At 45.9% G+C, this 18,534-nt stretch overlaps 1 protein-coding gene across 1 annotated transcript in view; it reads left to right on the forward strand.

The window, feature by feature from the left end:
* The window catches only part of CCDC33 (coiled-coil domain containing 33), a gene marked incomplete in the record, with an annotated part of 103,756 nt that overhangs the window by 14,478 nt on the left and 70,744 nt on the right, over positions 1-18,534 (forward strand). Inside the window, 1 exon segment of the mRNA XM_087704040.1 lies at positions 13,737-13,900. Within this exon segment, the coding sequence (XP_087560166.1) occupies positions 13,737-13,900 (164 nt within the window).

The raw sequence follows: 18,534 nt of genomic DNA on the forward strand, positions 1-18,534 counted from the left end.
TATTCCAAATGTTATCTCTTGTCTAGTTTCCACGACCTTGTTCAACAGGGTGGGCTTGTCAAGTGAAAAAACACAGATGAATAAATACACCCTCGGCTCTTTCTTTTTAAGCGTGTGCAGCGTACCTGAAATATAAACATCGGATTCTGGTGTCTGCAGAGTTTAGTCTGCTTCTCACAAACAGTTCAACATCAAAGTGGAGGACCTCCTCAAAGCCAGGATGGCCTCATGAGTTCGTCAAATCTACCGAACCGGTTAAGAGCCAAGGTGGCGCAGTGGTTAAAAGCAGCACTGCAGGCTACTGCTAGATCAGCAGGTCAGCGGTTCAAATCTCACCGGCTCAGGGTTGACTCAGCCTTCCATCCTTCCGAGGTGGGTAAAATGAGGACCCAGATTGTTGGGGGCAATATGCTGACTCTCTGTAAACCGCTTAGAGAGGCCTGAAAGGCCTATGAAGCGGTATATAAGTCTACTGCTATTTGATAACGAAACATTTTCCAATTGTGGTCAACAGTCAAGGATTAAATGCTTTTAAAAGTGTGTGTGTGTGTGTGGAAGCTTCAGAGAATTGTGCGCTCACAGCTGATGCAAGCTTTTTTTTTTTTAACTACCAGTTCGCAAACCAACAGGAATCATCCCTACCGGGCTGAACCGGAAGGATTCCACTCCTGTCACAAGTGTGAAAAATGGTCATAAGCCAGTGCCGTTGTAACTTTGGATGGACACTAAATGAACCTAAGAATTACCCATATTTCATTTCTGCTTTGTATATTCGCAGCCGCCTTCTGCTTCGATGGCTAGTCAGAAATCATCAGGAGTAACTAATTCGCCTTAAATTATCTCTCCTCGGTGCCCCCAGCTATTCATCGATGCTACGTCCAATTATGCCGTGTTGATAATTGCCGTATCATCTGTTTTTTTTTTTTTTTTCTTTTTCCGGAGCTGACATCCAGTGAGGAGGTCCCAGTCTTTTTTCTGAGCCCCCTTGATTAAAATTTTCTTTTCCTTAGGTCAGATGTTGGCAAGGGAACAAACACACCAGCCTGCTAATTGCTTTCTACAAAGCCCCCAAGTTGTATGTTAAGGAGCTGATCTTTGGGCAAACTGCTTTGAGTGTTTCAAGGATTTATCCCACCGCTCTGGGGAAAAGAGATCGGAATCGATAGGGGGAGGAAGATGACTCCGTTTCTTAAAAGATTTCGCTCCTAAAGTTCATTGCTTTCCGATTTCTCCACCTCCTTTTCTTGCAATCTTCCAAGAGGTGAATTCCTCCATAAAATTGCTTCGGAGGTTTCAAGTGAGTGGATGAGCACCATTCCAGCTGGGCATTAATAGACCATCAAATGAGATTTCACAGCTTTAAATCTGATTATTTGGAGCTCCAGGGTTACCCTAGAGAGTGCAAAGGAATAGAGGAAGCCTAACCCACCCACCCACCCACAATCTCATATTGTGCCACTGTTAGGTTTTTGCAAAATTGAGCCCGAATTGTAAAGTAAACCAAGCTAGCTTCCTTTTTAAAAAAATAAATAAATGTAATTTTATTTTAATTCGAACATCATCTTCCATTAAACAGTGTGTCATCTGGGTAAATATGTTTTTGCAAATATTTTATACAATGACAATTGCAACTTACAGCCATATTTATTATTTTATCATTCTTAACATAATACTAATACTAATATATACCATACGTAATACTATAACAATCCTCTTCTTAACTTATTTAACTTCGTTAAAACATTTTCTCTATTTCGCTCCTCTGTTTCCCCCCCACACTTTTCGTATTTAGTCTCTAACCCTTGATAAAACAATTCCCATGTGTTATAATGTTCCTTCTCTTTAATTCCAAGTGTTAACCTATTCATTTTGGCGCATTCTAATATTTTCCTAATCACATTCTCATCCATAGGAATATCTACAAATGTCAAATGTAAATAAATGTCAATAAACCTAATCTTCATTTTCCCACTTTTGTGCAAATACAATCCTAGCTGCAGTTATTAAGTGAATTTTCAAGTATACATTTCCTTTACTGTAAGTTTCTGGTAAAATCCCCAACAAAAATAGAGCTTGCTTTATGAGAGAGAGCCGAGGTGGCGCAGTGGTTAGAGTGCAGCACTGCAGGCTACTTCAGCTGACTGCAGTTCTGCAGTTCGGCTGTTCAAATCTCACCGGCTCAGGGTTGACTCAGCCTTCCATTCTTCCGAGGTGGGTAAAATGAGGACCTGGATTGTTGTTGGGGGCGATATGCTGACTCTGTAAACTGCTTAGAGAGGGCTGAAAGCCCTATGAAGCGGTATATAAGTCTAACTGCTATTGCTATTGCTATTGCTATTGCTATTGCTATTGCTATGTCTCTCTCTCTCACACACTCTCTCTCTCTCTCTCTCTCTCTCTGTGTGTGTGTGTGTGTGTGTGTGTGTGTGTGTGTGTGTGTGAGAGAGAGAGAGAGAGAGAGAGAGAGAGAGAGAGAGAGAGAGAGAGAGAGAGAGAAAGAGAAAGAGAGAAGGAAAAATGGCAGAAAACTGGATTGCTAACATTCCTTGTTACACTCTTGAAGATAATCAGCCAAAATGAGCAAAGGAAGAGTTTAAAATTCCTTTGTCATCCTATCAGGAGTTAAATCAACGTAGCAACCTGTTAAAAAAATTGACCAGATAAATGTGACGGGGTCTCCATGTTTTTAAAATGATTTTAAGCCAGATATGGAAATACAGCTACGTGTTTCCCATTTTTAGCAAGTAAAAGGAAAAGAACAAGGAAAACCAAGAGATATATGTTGAGTTGCTACAACTGGCCTAGCATAATTTTGTTCTCTTTGTCAGAAGCTGGACTTGTTTTCCTTCTTCTTGGCCGCTTCTTGTCTATCTGTTTTGTTTATGTTTTGTTACAGCTATATTTAGTTCACACGAGGGTTTTTCATCTGGTTTTACTGGTGCCCAGGGAACCGTTGAGTTAAGAAAGCTTACGCTGCAGTCACTTCATCTTCATATTATTTTATGACGTCTCCAGAGAAGGATAACGCTCGTGTGTGTTGCAACAACGGATCATAAATCACACGTGGGGAATGGTTTAGGTCTTGTCGAAGGAGATCTAACAAGAAAGAGGCCACTCCTGGCTCTGAGAAATGCATTCTGATATTAGGTGACCAAGTTGGAGAAACAGATCACCAAAAGTCCTGGAATTCATGGGACCAACGGATAAAGTGTTAAGTCAAAAGACTCACAACCAGTGCAACTTTGGCTGTTGTGGCCTACCAGCGGCCAACAGAGCTGGTGGAAGATTCGGACAGTGAGGAGGCTGGGGAGGAACATGGGCCAGTTCTGGAGTCCGGGGAAGGCTCTGATGAGGGCTCTGTGTCGGAGGCAGAGAGGGGGCCAGGGCCGTATGCCAGTTATCAGCTGCCTTCAGAGTCAGACATCAGTGAGGCGGAAGAACAGCTGGAGCCTGTTCCCAGTGTGCGAATGCACAGAGTTGCCAGATGAAGGGAACAGCTAAAGAACAGGGATCGACTTGGGAGTAAGACCACAGGTGGACGATGAAATAAAGAAGAAATAAAGAGGAGTGAAAGGGGACTTTGCAGGAGACAATTAGTTTAATTCTTTAGGGTGAAGATCTGTTCCTGACTTCTTGCCAAGGAATTGCTGCTACAGCTTGGAGTTTGGAAGATATCGGCCTGGCAGCTCTCCAAGCCTGATCAAGGTCTGTAGTTGTGAAATCTCTTGAAAGACTGTCGGTCGGGACTTTGCTGGAGAGGATCTCCCTTTAACCTAAATAAAAGGGGTTTTATCGGGACGAAGAGGAGTCCAGCTTCATGCTTTAGGTGAGAACAGTGGCTTTCCGAGCAGTTGAATACATCACCTCCTTCCTCGTTGTCATCCTGAATGTGACCAAAGACAGAATTGAGGAAACACGCGTGCAATTGGCATGGCGATTGTCCCGAATTTGGTGCCATCTTGATTATAACGGAATAACAGAGTTGGAAAGGACCTTGGAGGTTTTCTAGCTCAAGCAGGAGACCCTATACCATTCCAAATGAAGGTCCAGTCTCCTCTAAAAAGCTTCCAGGGATGGAGCACCCCGTGGCACGACAAAAACCGCGGTCCACTAAAGCGCGCCCGATTAAAAGCGCGTACCTGACGTCATCAGCAGCGCGACAAATACGACCGCGGAGAAAAAAAGGGCGCTTTAAAAAGCGCTTTTAAAGCAAGCCGATTCACATAAAGGTAAGGGTTAGGTTTAGGGTTAGGGTTAGGGTTAGGTTAAGGGTTAGGGTTAGGGTTAGGGTTAGGTTTAGGGTTAGGGTTAGGGTTAGGGTTAGGTTAAGGGTTAGGGTTAGGTTTAGGGTTACGTTAAGCGTTAGGGTTAGGTTAAGGGTTAGCGTTAGGTTAGCGCTAGGTTAAGGGTTAGGTTTAGGGTTAGGTTAAGGGTTAGGTTTGGGGGGGTTAGGGTAAGGTTTTCACGTTAATTTTTACTTTACCGCTCACAGTGTGATGTTTTCGTCGCGTTGTGATGACGTCAGATACGCGCTTTCGTCGAGCGCGCTTTAGTCTACCACGGTTTTGTGGTGGAACCGGAGCACCCACAACACTTTGAAGGCAAGCCATTCCACTGGTTAATTGTTCTCACTGTCAAGACATTCCTTCCTAGTTCCAAGTTGCTTCTCTCCTGGACTAGTTTCCATCCATTGTTTGTTGCCTCGCCTTTTCTGGAGCTTTGGAAGATAAGTTGACCCAGTCCCCTCTTCTTTCTGGCAGCTCCTCAGATCCCGGAACACTGCTATCATGTCATCCTTCTCGTCCTAGCCCTTCTTTTAATTACACTGAAAATTGTAATCAACTCCCTGACGTACCTCTCTGTTTGGCCAGGTGTACAGTAGAGTAGATGGAACAAAAGTTCACACCTGCAGCCTTCTAGGCGCTGCCGACTCACAATTACCGGTCCCTCCTTCAGTCCTTTCTCTACCCTTCAAACCAGGGTAGACTTTGAGCCTTGGAAATTGCTTAGCATCCTCCGTCGAGTATCAAAGAGGAAGTTCATGAGAAGTTGCACAGGACACCCGCCTCCTGTTCATTGTTGCCCATTTTCCTTGGCAACCCTACAAAAATATACTCGGAATGCCTCGGTAGTTGTCAAGGTGAGGTCCTGTTGGCCTCGGAAGAGTGAAGCTGATGACATCACAACCAGTCAGTTGTGACGGAACCGACAAGCTTCCGCTCAACTCCACCGCGGTTCAGTAGACCCGTTCATTCCTTTGCCGAACCTTTCAGCCGACGATGGAGAAGCTCCCCAGAAGTTAGAATGGAGCAAGCCCTCTTCTCTTTTCAAGTGCTGGAAGCAATTGTGATGATAAAACACTGCCGCTGGGTCACACTTTCGCACACCCCAAAAGTAGCCCTGTAGGACATTATTCTGAAATAATAAGACCAGAAATCTAGAATTGCCTGAAGAAATGGCTGACGAAACCGATGAAGAGGCAGCTAACTTGGAGGTGAGTTGACCTGATTCTCCAGGTGCGTGACCCGTCAAAACCGCGGAGGACAAAATCGCGCTCGATGAAAGCGCGCATTTGACGTCATCACAGCGCGACGAAAAAAATTAAAAATTGAAATAAAATTAAAATTAAAGCAAGCCGATTCGCATAAAGGTAAGGGTTAGGTTTAGGGTTAGGGTTAGGTTAAGGGTTAGGGTTAGGTTTAGAGCGTTAGGGTTACGTTTAGCGTTAGGTTAAGGGTTACGTTTAGGGTTAGATTTAGGGTTAGGTTAAGGGTTAGGTTTAGGGTTAGGTTTAGGGTTAGGTTTGGGAGGGTTAGGGTAAGGTTTTCGCTTTATTTTTACATTTTCGATCACAGCGCGATGTTTTCGTCGCGCTGTGATGATGTCAAATGCGCGCTTTCGTCGAGCGTGATTTGTCCTCCGCGGTTTTGTGGTGGAACCCTCCAGGTGTAGGTGAAAGCCAGAAGAATGGGAAATCCAGAATTGTGTTGTGTCATATTTTACCAAGGGAGAGAGTGGTGGTGGAAAGTTGCATCACAACGAATGGCAGTGAAAAATAACGGAACGACAGAATTGGAAGGGACCTTGGAGGTCTTCTGGTTCAACATCTTGTTCAAGCAGGAAACCCTGTACCACTTCAGACAAAAGGGTTGTCCAATCTCTTCTTCAAAACCCTCCAGGGTTGGACCATCCACAACCTCTGAAGGCAACTCGTTCCACTTATTAATTTTCCTCCCCATCAGGAAATGTTCTCCTTAATTCCAAGTTGCTTCTCTCTTCCATCCATGGCTTCTTCTGCTGTCTTCAGATGCTTTGGAGAATAGGTTGTTCCCCCCACTCTTCTTTCTGGCAGCCCCTCAAATATTGGAATGCTGCTCTCCTGTCACCCCCTCGTCCTTCTCTGTGCCAGACAAAACATATCCTATTAACAGCGGTTGATTTTTCCTGGGACCCCAAGAACAGAAGAGACGAAGGCGTGGTTAAACTCCCTATTGGTATTTTTTCCCTATTCGCTTTTGGAAAACATCCTCTTGAAGAGCCGAGGTGGCGCAGTGGTTAGGGTGCAGTACTGCAGGCCACTTCAGCTGACTGCTATCTGCAGTTCAGCGGTTCTAATCTCACCGGCTCAAGGTTGACTCAGCCTTCCATCCTTTTGAGGTGGGTGAAATGAGGACCCAGACTGTGGGGGCGATATGCTGACTCTGTAAACCGCTTAGAGAGGGCTGAAAGCCCTATGAAGCGGTATATACGTCTAACTGCTATTGCTATTGCTATCTACCTATTATCTATCTATCTATTATCTATCATCTATCTATCTATCTATCTATCTATCTATCTATCTATCTATCTATCTATATTATCTATCATCTATTATCTATCTATCTATCTATCTATCTATCTATTATATCTATCTATCTATCTATCTATCTATCTATCTATCTATCTATCTATCTATCTATCTATCTATCTATCTATCATCTATCTATTATATCTATCTATCTATCTGACTCAGCCTTCCATCCTTCCAAGGTGGGTGAAATGAGGACCCAGACTGTGGGGGCGATATGCTGACTCTGTAAACCGCTTAGAGAGGGCTGAAAGCCCTATGAAGCGGTATATAAGTCTAACTGCTATTGCCATTGCTAATGCAGATGAGCACAATATTTTCAAGGAAGGTGTCACACTCAGTTTTTGAACCCCCAATGGGAGGAGAAGAAATATGGAGACCATTAAATCGGCCATCCTCAAGGATGGGAACCAAACATGATGGGAGCTGTGGATTGTGTGGCTATGGCTGTTTCATGACTTTCTATACACACATATGCACAAACACAAAGAGACTTCACAGATGCCTCCATTTGGGGCCCAAGGAATATATATCAGCCATTTTTTTCTAGGCAAGAAAATATTCCAAATATTGAAACCCACCTTCAGATATAGAGTTGGTTCCCTTCATTCAGTTTCTGCTTCTTTATAATCTCAATTTTTTTTTGCACCACTTTATTTTATGAGGAAGAGGGATGCGGTGGCTTGGTGGCTGAGACGCTCAGCTTGTCGATCAGAAAGGTCGGCAGTTCGACGGTTCGAATGCCCAGCGCCGCATAACGGAGTGAGCTCCCGTGATTTGTCCCAGCTTCTGCCAACCTAAGAGTTCGAAAGCACGTAAAAAATGCAAGTAGAAAAATAGGAATCGCCTTTGGTGGGAAGGGAACAGTGTTCCCTGCTCCTTCGCCGTTGAGTCATGCCAGCCACATGATCACGGAGACGTCTTCGGACAGCGCTGGCTCTTTGGCTTTGAAACAGAGATGAGCACCGCCCCCTAGAGTCAGGAACAACAAGCACATATGTGCGAGGGGAAGCTTTACCTTTATGTATTTCATGAAGAATCCTAGCACTCTTGAAAGTGCACCAGCTTCTTTGGTGTCACCGGTTTGCAAAATCTTGAGATGTGTGGATTTTAACACATGGCCAACACTCCAAGTCTCCTACATGTTTTGCCGATAGGAACCGATTTTCTCCTATGCTCTTCCATTCGTGAATTCCAGTTAATGTAGCATGAAACCTTCCTTTTATCAATCCCAGTGACTGAGAATTCTCTCCTATTTTGTTTTGTTTCCCCCCCCCCCTTTTCTTTTGGTACCTGGTGACTTCAGAAAAAATCAGACCACAGAAAACCCAACAAACGAAGTCGATTCAGTTTCTTTTCTTTCGGAACCAAAAAGGTAGGTTAGAAATAAATATGATGTCATTATAGATTAGAAATAGAATTTAAAGTGGAGCAACTTGTCTGGGTTTTAGGATGGCGCCCAAATGACCCAGGATTGATTTCGTAACAGTAAGAGAGTTGGAAGGGAGCTTGGAGGTCATCTAGTCAAACCCCCTGCTTTTTTTTCCTTCCTTCCTTCCTTCCTTCCTTCCTTCCTTCCTTCCTTCCTTCCTTCCCTCCCTCCCTCCCTCCCTCCCTCCCTCCCTCCCTCCTTTCTTTCTTTCTTTCTTTCTTTCTTTCTTTCTTATGGAATAGAATAGAATAACAGAGTTGGAAGGGACCTTGGAGGTCTTCTAGTCAAACCCCCTGCTTTTTATTTTTTTCTTTCTTTCTTTCCTTCCTTCCTTCCTTCCCTCCCACCCTTTCTCCCTCCCTCCCTCCCTCCCTCCCTCTTTCTTTCTTTCTTTCTTTCTTTCTTTCTTTCTTTCTTTCTTTCTTTCTTTCTTTCTTTCTTTCTTTCTTTCTTTCTTATGGAATAGAATAGAATAACAGAGTTGGAAGGGACCTTGGAGGTCTTCTAGTCAAACCCCCTGCTTTTTATTTTTTTCTTTCTTTCCTTCCCTTCCTCCCTCCCTCCCTCCTTTCTTTCTTTCTTTCTTTCTTTCTTTCTTTCTTTCTTTCTTTCTTTCTTTCTTTCTTTCTTATGGAATAGAATAGAATAACAGAGTTGGAAGGGACCTTGGAGGTCTTCTAGTCCAACCCCCTGCCTAGGAAAGAAACTCTACACCACCTCACACAAATGGATATCCAACATCTTCCTAAAAACCTCCAGTGTTGGAGCATTCACAACTTCTGGAGGCAAGTTGTTCCACTGGTTCATTGTTCTCACTGTCAGGAAATTTCTCCTTAGTTCTAAGTTGCTTCTCTCCTTGATTAGTTTCCACCCATTGCTTCTTGTCCTGCCTTCAGGTGCTTTGGAGAATAGTTTGACTCCCTCTTCTTTGGGGAAGCCCCTCAAATATCGGGAAGACTGCTATCATGTCTCCCCTGGTCCTTCTTTTCATTAAACTAGACATACCCAGTTACTGCAACCATTTTTCATATGTTCTTTCTTTCTTTCTTTCTTTCTTTCTTTCTTTCTTTCTTTCTTTCTTTCCTTCCTTCCTTCCTTCCTTCCTTCCTTCCTTCCTCTGTTGCATTCCTCCCAAATTCTATTATTGGTTTCTTTTAGGGTAAGGTAAGGAGGAGATTCTCAAAATACCTACTCATATTTTTTTTTAAGCCAGGAAATTAAAAACGGCCATCTCCTTTAATACTCAGGGATGTTTATCTGCCATTTTAATGGAGAGCCATAAAGATTTATGTCACATCGCATTATTTACATTATACGACAGTGCCCGCGTTAAATTCTTTGGCCTAACAAAGATGATAAAAGGTACGCCGTTAAGGTAGAACATTTTATATAACCTAATAGATCAAGAGTTTGTCTAATAATAGGTTTATTTTTATTTTATTTTTAAAAATAAAGCTTATTTTGCAAGAAAAGGAGGGAAAAAATCCAAGCAAGAGCTGATATGAACGCAGATTAAGCTTTTGAAGGTATCCAAGTTCTCTGTTTGGGGGCTGAAATAAAAATTGAGTGCATTTCTAATAGATTCTGTGGGAATAAGGTATTAAATAATGATGCAGGCCGGGTGTGTTTGGAGAGATATATCAACAAAAAGATCTGGAATAAAACCAGGTTTGATCTGTCTCATAAAGGCACGGCATCTCCTGCATCTTTTCCCCAAATGTCTGAAGCCGCTTGATCATTTTCGCAAACGCCTCCGGTGCTGCGTCAATTTTGCAAAAGGTGGTTATTTTTTTCCCCTCCTCCCTGCGCTTTCAAGCATTCCTTCCCTCCGTCGTTTTTCCGTTCACGCTTCGGAGAGGCGCGCGAAGAAAACTCTACGGATGCTTCCCCATTTCAAACAGGACCCCGGGAAAGAGAAAGAAGGGAGGAAGAAAACAAATAAAGAAATCAACTAAAGCCAGGGGGAAGAGTAAATAGAGAATATGCATTCGGCTGCTTTATAGGTTTATCCTTGGCTTCTTAGGAGAATGAGTACCAATTTGGTTGTGCCAAAAGGAATGATATATTTAAATGCATGTCTTTTTGAGGAGGATAGAATTGCACAACTGTTGTTGGGAGCAATTCTGGGTCTAAAGAGAGAAATATCGAAGCAATTTAAGGGAATCAACAAAGACTTTTGTTATGATTGAGGATGGAGAAGACTGTTCTGGTCCCGACCAAATCCCTTTTATTCAACGGATGTGAATTCCTCTCATTCACACTCAGCAAAAGGCCTGGCAAACAGTCTTTCAAAGGAGTATTTAGGACCACAGACCTTATCTAGCTTGGAAAGCCGCCATGTCAATATTTCCCAAATGTGGTGCTGTGCAAGGAAAGACTCTGGGCACAGAGTCTCTGAGATTCACGGACAGATCTTCACACTCCTGAAACAAACTGACGAACGAACGAATGGTTTCCTGCAAAATCCCACTCCCCTTTTCGCTCCTCTTTTATTTCCTCTGGGAGGGGTCATCCCCCGCCCACCTGTGGCTTTACTCCCAAGTCGACCCTGATTTCTGAGCTGTCCTTTTCTTCTGGCAGCTCTGCGCACACTGGGAACAGGCTCCAGCTGTTCCTCTGCCTCACTGCTGCCTGGCTCCGAAGGCAGCTGAGAACTGCCATACAGCCTTGGCCCCCCCTCTCTGCCTCCAATGCAGAGCCTTCCCCAGCCTCCAGGAATGGCCCATGCTCCTCCCCGACCTCCTCACTGTTTGACTCTGGTGCCATCTCTGCTGGCGGCTGGTGGGCCACAACAAAGACAGAAGAGAGAAGGAGCAAAGTAGGATTGTCTCACGAAGCTTTGAAGCGGAGACATCGAAAAGGGCTAGCCCAGAAGAAATAAACAAGGTTAAACCACCAAAATGGACACGAGGTGGTAGCTTTGCATGCGTAGTTTGGATGTTAGGACTTCCTTCTCAGCTAGCAGAGTATTTCTTATGGGTTTTTTATAGGAAGGATGTCCTAGAAGCCTAAAGCAGTGGTTCCCAAACTTGGCAACTTTAAGACTTGTGGACTTCAAATCCCAGAATTCTCCAGCCAGCAGAGCTCTGCTGGCTGGAGAATTCTGGGAGTTGAAGTCCACAAGTCTTAAAGTTGCCAAGTTTGGGAAACACTGGCCTAAAGGAATGGGGAAACATCTTCAGACTGGCAAGATTGTGTTACAGAAATTACTTACAATAAAGGTAGCGTTAGTACTATTGATTTGTGCTTCTGGCTTGTGCTACCAGGCAGATGTTGAGTGAAGGCCAGGACGTCTCAGTTCAAATCTTTCCATAGTGGGTTGGGAGTAAGGTAAAGGTAAATGTTCCCCTCGCACATATGTGTTAGTCGTTCCTGACTCTAGGGGGCGGTGCTCATCTCCGTTCCAAAGCCAAAAAGCCAGCACTGTCCGAAGATGTCTCCGTGGTCATGTGGCTGGCATGACTCAATGCCGAAGGCTCACGGAACGCTGTTACCTTCCCAAAGGTGGTTCCTATTTTTCTACTTGCATTTTTTTACGGGCTTTCGAACTGCTAGGTTGGCAGAAGCTGGGACAAGTCATGGGAGCTCACTCCTTTCTTCCTCTTTTTTCTTTCTGTCTGTCTGTCTCCTTCCTTCCTTCCTTCCTTCCTCCCTCCCTCCTTCCCTCCCCTCCCTCCCTTCCTCCTTCCCTCCCTCCAACTTTTTATTGTATGCTCAGCAAAAGTGGCTGCCCTGTTTTCTCCCATCAGGAGCCGGGCCTTATCTCTTCTCCTGGTCTCCTCTAACCTTTGGCGGTAATCGAGACGTAATTGCTTAACGCAGCCTGGAAGCTTTTAGTCTCAGCCTTCGGGTTGCCTGGATTAGAAGCAACCTGTCAGCTAAACGTAAAATGCGGTGGAGATATTTCTCGGAAAAGCCAGCAGTGGTCCTGGTTTCTACGCCCTCCATCCAGAGATGCGTATTTTCCAGTCATCCTTCCCGATTCCCACCAGTGGAATCAAAGGAGGGCTTGTAAGGAACTCTGGGAGTGGGGAATAATTTAGGGGTAGCCAAGCATCTTCCTTTAGATGGGACGGGGGGGGGGGGTTACTCAAGCTGGGTTCAAGCTCTTGGGAATGGCTGTCGATGAAGCGCTAATGAAAAGGGGATGGAGAGCATCTTCCCCCATCCTTCATTTGCAAGTCAAGAGGGTGAAAACATTTAACTCTTGCCTCCCTTTTTAATGTGTGTGTGTGTGTGTGTGTGTGTGTTTACAACACTACAATTAGGATTAACAGTCACATGAAATCAAGTATGGGCCTTCCTTCCTCCCTCCTGTCCTCCCTTCCTTCCTCCATTCTTTCCTCCATTCCATCTTTCATCCCTTCCTCTCTTTCTCCTTCCCATCCTTCCTTTTCCTCCCTTCCTTCTTTCCTCCCTTCCTCTCTCCTCTCCTTCCTTTTCCTTCCTTCTTTTCTCCCTCTCTTCCTCCCTCCCCTCCCTCCTTCCTTCTTGCCTCCCTTCCTGTCTTCCTCCCTTCCCTCCTTCCTTTTCTTTCCTTCCTTCTTGCCTCCCTTCCTCCTTTCCCTCCTTCCTTTTCCTTCCTTTGTTCGTTCCCTCCTTCTTGTCTCCCTTCTTCTCTTCCTCCCTTCCCTCCTTCCTTTTCCTTCCTTCCTTCTTGCCTCCCTTCCTCCCTTCCCTCCTTCCTTTTCCTTCATTTGTCCATTCCTTCCTTCTTGCCTCCCTTCCTCTATTCCTCCCTTCCTTCCTTCCTTCTTGCCTCCCTTCCTCCCCTCTTCTCTTCCTCCCCTCTTCTCTTCCTCCCTCCCCTCCTTCCTTTTCCTTCCTTTGTTCGTTCCCTCCTTCTTGTCTCCCTTCTTCTCTTCCTCCCTTCCCTCCTTCCTTTTCCTCCCTTCCCTCCCCCCTCCTTCCTTCCTTCCTTCCTTCCTTCCTTCCTTCCTTCCATCCATCCATCCATCCATCCATCCATCCATCCATCCATCCATCCTGTGCTGGCCATTTGTAACCTTCCCAGCTGGCCTTTGACAAGCAAAGTCAATTGCGGGAGGGGAAGCTGGATTCATTTAATAACTGCAGTGATTCACTTAACAACAGTCCCTCTTTCAGGGAGATGGTCGGTTCAGAAATGTGAAAAACAAACAAACAGCTGCCTTGTTTAGCAATGGGAGTTCTGGTTGCAACCCAACTCAGATAGATGCTTCCATCTGCCCTTGTCGTCTGTTTGAGGAGCTCCTGGAAGTATCCAGGAGCTACGGAGGTGATTGTGCGATGGGGAGGACTTCAACGAACTTGCCACTCCTTCCTCCTCCTGATAGAAGACCAGACCTCCATCCACAGAACCCTGAATAACAAGAGTTGGAAGGGACCTTGGAGGTCTTCTAGTCCAACCCCTGCTTGAGCAGGAGACCCTCTGCGCCATCACAGGTTTCAAGTCTTTCTCTGGCTTCCACCTGGCAGGTGAAAGAGGATCCGGCTGGACCAGGACAAGCAGCCTTGACCTCCCACACAAACGACTGGCACCTGGCGAATCCCGAAAAGGAATCCATCACCGTTGTGCTCCACAGCGCCTCCAACCTGCCCTCAACGCGGAAGGGAAATGTCCCTCACCCGTATGTCATTGTGTGAGTATATTTCCATCCCTCCCCCCCCCCCAGGAAAAACTTCTGCAAAGTTTCTGAATGTTATTTATTTTCCTATCGATGATGGTTTGCCCCCGTGAATGACGGCGGTCGAAGCTGAAGTAGCCACTGACAGGTAGGAGGTTGTAGTGGACAATTTTGTCTACTAGGCTTAAGTCAGAAGACCGTAGGCAACTTAGTTCTGGGTCCCGTGATAGAGAACCAAGGGCACGCCATAAAAGCACTGTCTGTCTGTCTCTCTGTCTCTCTCTCTCTGTGCCTCCTTCCTTCCTTCCTTTTTCTTTCTGTTTCCTTCCTTCCTTCCCCTTTCTCCCTGACTCCTTCCTTCTTTCCTCCTTTTTCTTTCTGTCTCTTTCCTTCCTTCCCCTTTCTCTCTACCGTCTTCTTTCCTTCTTTTTCTTTCTGTCTCTTTCCTTTCTCTTTCTCTCTACCTCCTTCCTTCTTTCTTCCTTTTTCTTTCTGTCTCTTTCCTTCCTTCCCCTTTCTCTCTGACTCCTTCCTTCTTTCCTTCTTTTTCTTTGTGTCTCTTTCCTTCCTTCCCCTTTCTCTCTGCCTCCTTCCTTCCCCTTTCTCTCTACCTCCTTCCTTCTTTCTTCCTTTTTCTTTCTGTCTCTTTCCTTCCTTCCCCTTTCTCTCTGACTCCTTCCTTTTTTCCTTCTTTTTTTCTGTGTCCTTCCTTTCTTCCCCTTTCTCTCTGCCTCCTTCCTTCCCCTTTCTCTCTACCTCCTTCCTTCTTTCTTCCTTTTTCTTTCTGTCTCTTTCCTTCCTTCCCCTTTCTCTCTGACTCCTTCCTTCTTTCCTTCTTTTTCTTTCTGTGTCCTTCCTTTCTTCCCCTTTCTTTCTACCTCCTTCCTTCTTTTTCTTTCTGTCTTCTTCCTTCCTTCTCCTTTCTCTCTGCCTCCATCCTTCCTCCTTTTTCTTTCTGTGTCCTTCCTTCCTTCCCCATTCTCTCTGACTCCTTCCTTCTTTCTTCCTTTTTCTTTCTGTATCCTTTCTTCCTTCCCCATTCTCTCTGCCTCCTTCCTTCTTTCCTCCTTTTTCTTTCTGTCTCTTTCCTTCCTTCCCCTTTCTCTCTGCCTCCTTCCTTCTTTCCTCCTTTTTCTTTCTGTCTCCTTCCTTCACTCTTTCTCTCTTCGCTCTGCGAGGTCAGCGAGAGAAACATTCCCTGGCTGGAGCATTCAAAAGCTTTCGACATTCTACATTTTTTGCATTGAATAGATAAAGCAGAGGGCCCCACGGTTTCCCCTCGGTGGGGTGTCTAATCGGAGCACCATGGGACTCAATTATAGCCGGTCTGTGTGGGCTGCCTCATTAATTGAAAGGGCATTGCTGAGTGGGTTTGGGGACTGGAAGAAAGTTTTCCTTCGCTTTCCCAAAACCTTGACGGTTTGCAACGCTCCTTCGAAACTTCAGAGGGGAGGTCCCAAAACCCAGAAGTGGCAGCCTTCTGGAATCCCAGGGAAAGGAAAAATAGATTGGGGGGGGGAGGGAAGAAAGAGCCTGGATTTTGCATGCTCGGCACGAAAGCATCTTTTGCACCCAGCTCTGCCTACCGATCGGGAGGTTGTTCGTTATAGGAAGGATTTAATGATCTGCAGAGGGATAAACAAAAGGGTTTGGTGGGCACCAGTGGTGGGTTTCAAAAATTATTCGAACCTACTCTGTGGGTGTGGCCTCCTTTGTGGGAGTGGCTTGCCGCCCAGGTGACCGGATGGGAGTGGCTTGCCGCCCATGTGACCGGATATGAAGATGCCGACGACACTTGTCAGAACCACCTTAAATTACCCCACACACAGCACTGGCATGCATAAAAATAGGATGTCAACTTGTTTTTCAAAAGGCCTCTTTGGTTTGCGTTAAAACAACTTCAACACACGCAATGTTCTGATTGCACCACAAACGCAGTAGTCATCCTTACCTTTCACAGAGGCCCTGAGTTTTATAAATAGGAGCACGATAGTGTAGAATAATCATATCCAAGGACCAGTGGTGGGTTTCAAAACATTTTGGAACCTCTTCTGTAGGTGTGGCCTGCTTTCCGGGTCCACTGGTGGAACCTCTTCTAACCGGTTTGGTAGATTTGACGAACCGGTTCTACCGAATAGGTGCGAACTGGTAGGAACCCACCTCTGCAGTGGGCATTCTAGATCAGTGCCGGCTAACCTTTTTGTCCTCGTGTGCCAGAAACACACGGGCATGCCCAAACTCCTAATGCAATGCATGCGTGACACCCCTCTGTGAGCCCTCCCTCCCCTGCACATGCACGATTAATCCCCCCATTTCCTGTGCTCCCCAAGCGCCTTCTGCCACCACAGGCTTTGCGCACACGACTCTCTGTGCCTTATTGAGGGCCTTGCAGGCCCCCCTGGAGCCTCCTGGGATCCAAAATGGGCCATGGGAGGGCACGCCGTGCCCCCTGCTCCCCACTGCTGCCAGTACATGCACACGCGATGCCCCCTGCCCCTCGCGCATGCCTGGTGGAGCTGAGCTGGGTCGACAGCTCGCGTGCTCGCAGGGAGGTCTCCATGGGCCACCTGTGTCATGCGTGCCATAGATGTGCCATCCTGGCTCTATGTGAATCATAAACAAATGCTCCCGGCCAGAAAAAGCCGATCTATCAAGAAGTGAGATTTGATGGATTGGGATCTTCTCTTCTCCTGAAAGACCAAACAATGGAGAAATACTTCTCAAGTTCTTTTGGCCGCCTGGGAGGCTACGAAGGCACCAGAGGTCTGCCCACATTTTGAAGTAATTAAGGAGAAGAAGAAAGCTTTGTTTGTTTGTTTGTTTGTTTGCTTGCTGGAAAGCACACTGGGCGTTTTGAGAAAGGGCAAGAGACCCTGAGGGTGTGGTGATGAAATGGGAATGTGGTCATTTGTCCTTTAGGAGTTGATGAGAGCCTCCTCCTCCTCCTGCTTCTTCCTCTCCTCCCCCCTGCTGAGTGGTCAGTCCACCAGCTGCCTGCAGCCCTCCCAAATAATATTATTATTATTTCTTCTTCTTCTTTTTCTTCTTCTTCTTCTTCTTCTTCTTCTTCTTCTTCTTCTTCTTCTTCTTCTTCTTCTTCTTCTTCTTCTTCCTCTCCTCCTCCTCCTCCTCCTCCTCCTCCTCCTCCTGAGTGATCAGTCCACCAGCTGCCTGCAGCCCTCCCAAATAATATTATTATTATTTCTTCTTCTAGCAATGCAATGCAATGTTAGACTTATATACTGCTTCATAGGGCTTTCAGCCCTCTCTAAGCGGTTTACAGAGTCAGCATATTCTCCCCAACAATCTGGGTCCTCATTTTACCCACCTCGGAAGGGTGGAAGGCTGAGCCAACCTTGAGCCGGTGAGATTTGAACAGCTGAACTGCAGAACTGCAGTCAGCTGAAGTAGCCTGCAGTGCTGCATTTAACCACTGCGCCACCTCGGCTCATTCTTCCTCTTCCTCTTCTTCTTCCCCTCCTCCTCCTCCTCCTCCTCCTCCTGAGTGATCAGTCCACCAGCTGCCTGCAGCCCTCCCAAATAATATTATTATTTCTTCCTCTTCCTCTTCCTCTTCCTCTTCCTCTTCCTCTCCCTCTCCCTCTCCCTCTCCCTCTCCCTCTCCCTCTCCCTCTCCCCCTCCTCCTCCTCCTCCTCCTCCTCCTCCTCCTCCTCCTCCCTCTCCTCCTCCTGCTGAGTGGTCAGTCCACCAGCTGCCTGCAGTCCCCCAAATACTACTACTACTACTACTACTACTACTACTACTACTACTACTACTCCTTCTTCCCAGCCACAGGATGTCATACTAGTTATTTTCACATTCCACCAAATCAGTGGTGAAATTCACATTTTTTTAACTACCGGTTCTGTGGGCATGGCTTGGTGGGCATGGCAGGAGAAGGATACTGCAAAATCTCCATTTCCTCCCCACTCTGGGACCAGCCAGAGGTGGCATTTCTGGGTTCTCTGAACTACTCAAAGTTTCCGCTACCGGTTCTCCAGAACCTGTCAGAACCTGCTGCATTTCACCCTTGAACCAAATGCTTTTTCTGTTCACCTCTGTGTCCCTTATAAAACCATTAAAAAAAAGAATATTTCTAGCTCACAGTTGATCTGTGGAGTCCTTGATTGCTCACTGAGCGTGGCTGTTCTCTTCCAGATGTTTCATTACCCAACTAGATAACCAAAACACTTGTGATGATACCCAGTTGGGTAACGAAACATCTGCAAGAAAACAACTAAGCTCAGGGTGCACATCTTATAAAATCACTGTAAAATTGTTCGGGAAAGTAATCTTCCCATGGAAAGTTGGGTTATAAATACATCGAAATAGTCTTGGCTTAAGAACTGGACAGAATAAAGAGAAGGGAATGGCCTCCTTTGAACTCTGGAGAGGTTCGGGCTGTAGAAACCAGGTGGTGACTTTCCCTTGGGACGAAGACACCCCGTGAGAAGAGGCAAGTTGGTTGCCGGTCAAAGAATCCACCGGGAGGGTTGCTTCAAAAGAGATCAACCCTCTGGGAATCCTGTTCTCGTTAAGCCTCGGGGTTTGCCCGCAGCTTCGGTAAACCTGTACCGTTGAACTAATAAATACACTGTCTGGTTGGCTGGAGGAAGGGAGCAGCTGTTTGAGAAGGGAAATTGTTCAG

Source organism: Thamnophis sirtalis, unplaced genomic scaffold, assembly GCF_051295495.1.
Source record: "Thamnophis sirtalis isolate CommonGarterSnake01/CBP01778 unplaced genomic scaffold, rThaSir2_p1.2 scaffold_2, whole genome shotgun sequence".
Taxonomy (NCBI): Eukaryota; Metazoa; Chordata; class Lepidosauria; order Squamata; family Natricidae; genus Thamnophis; species Thamnophis sirtalis.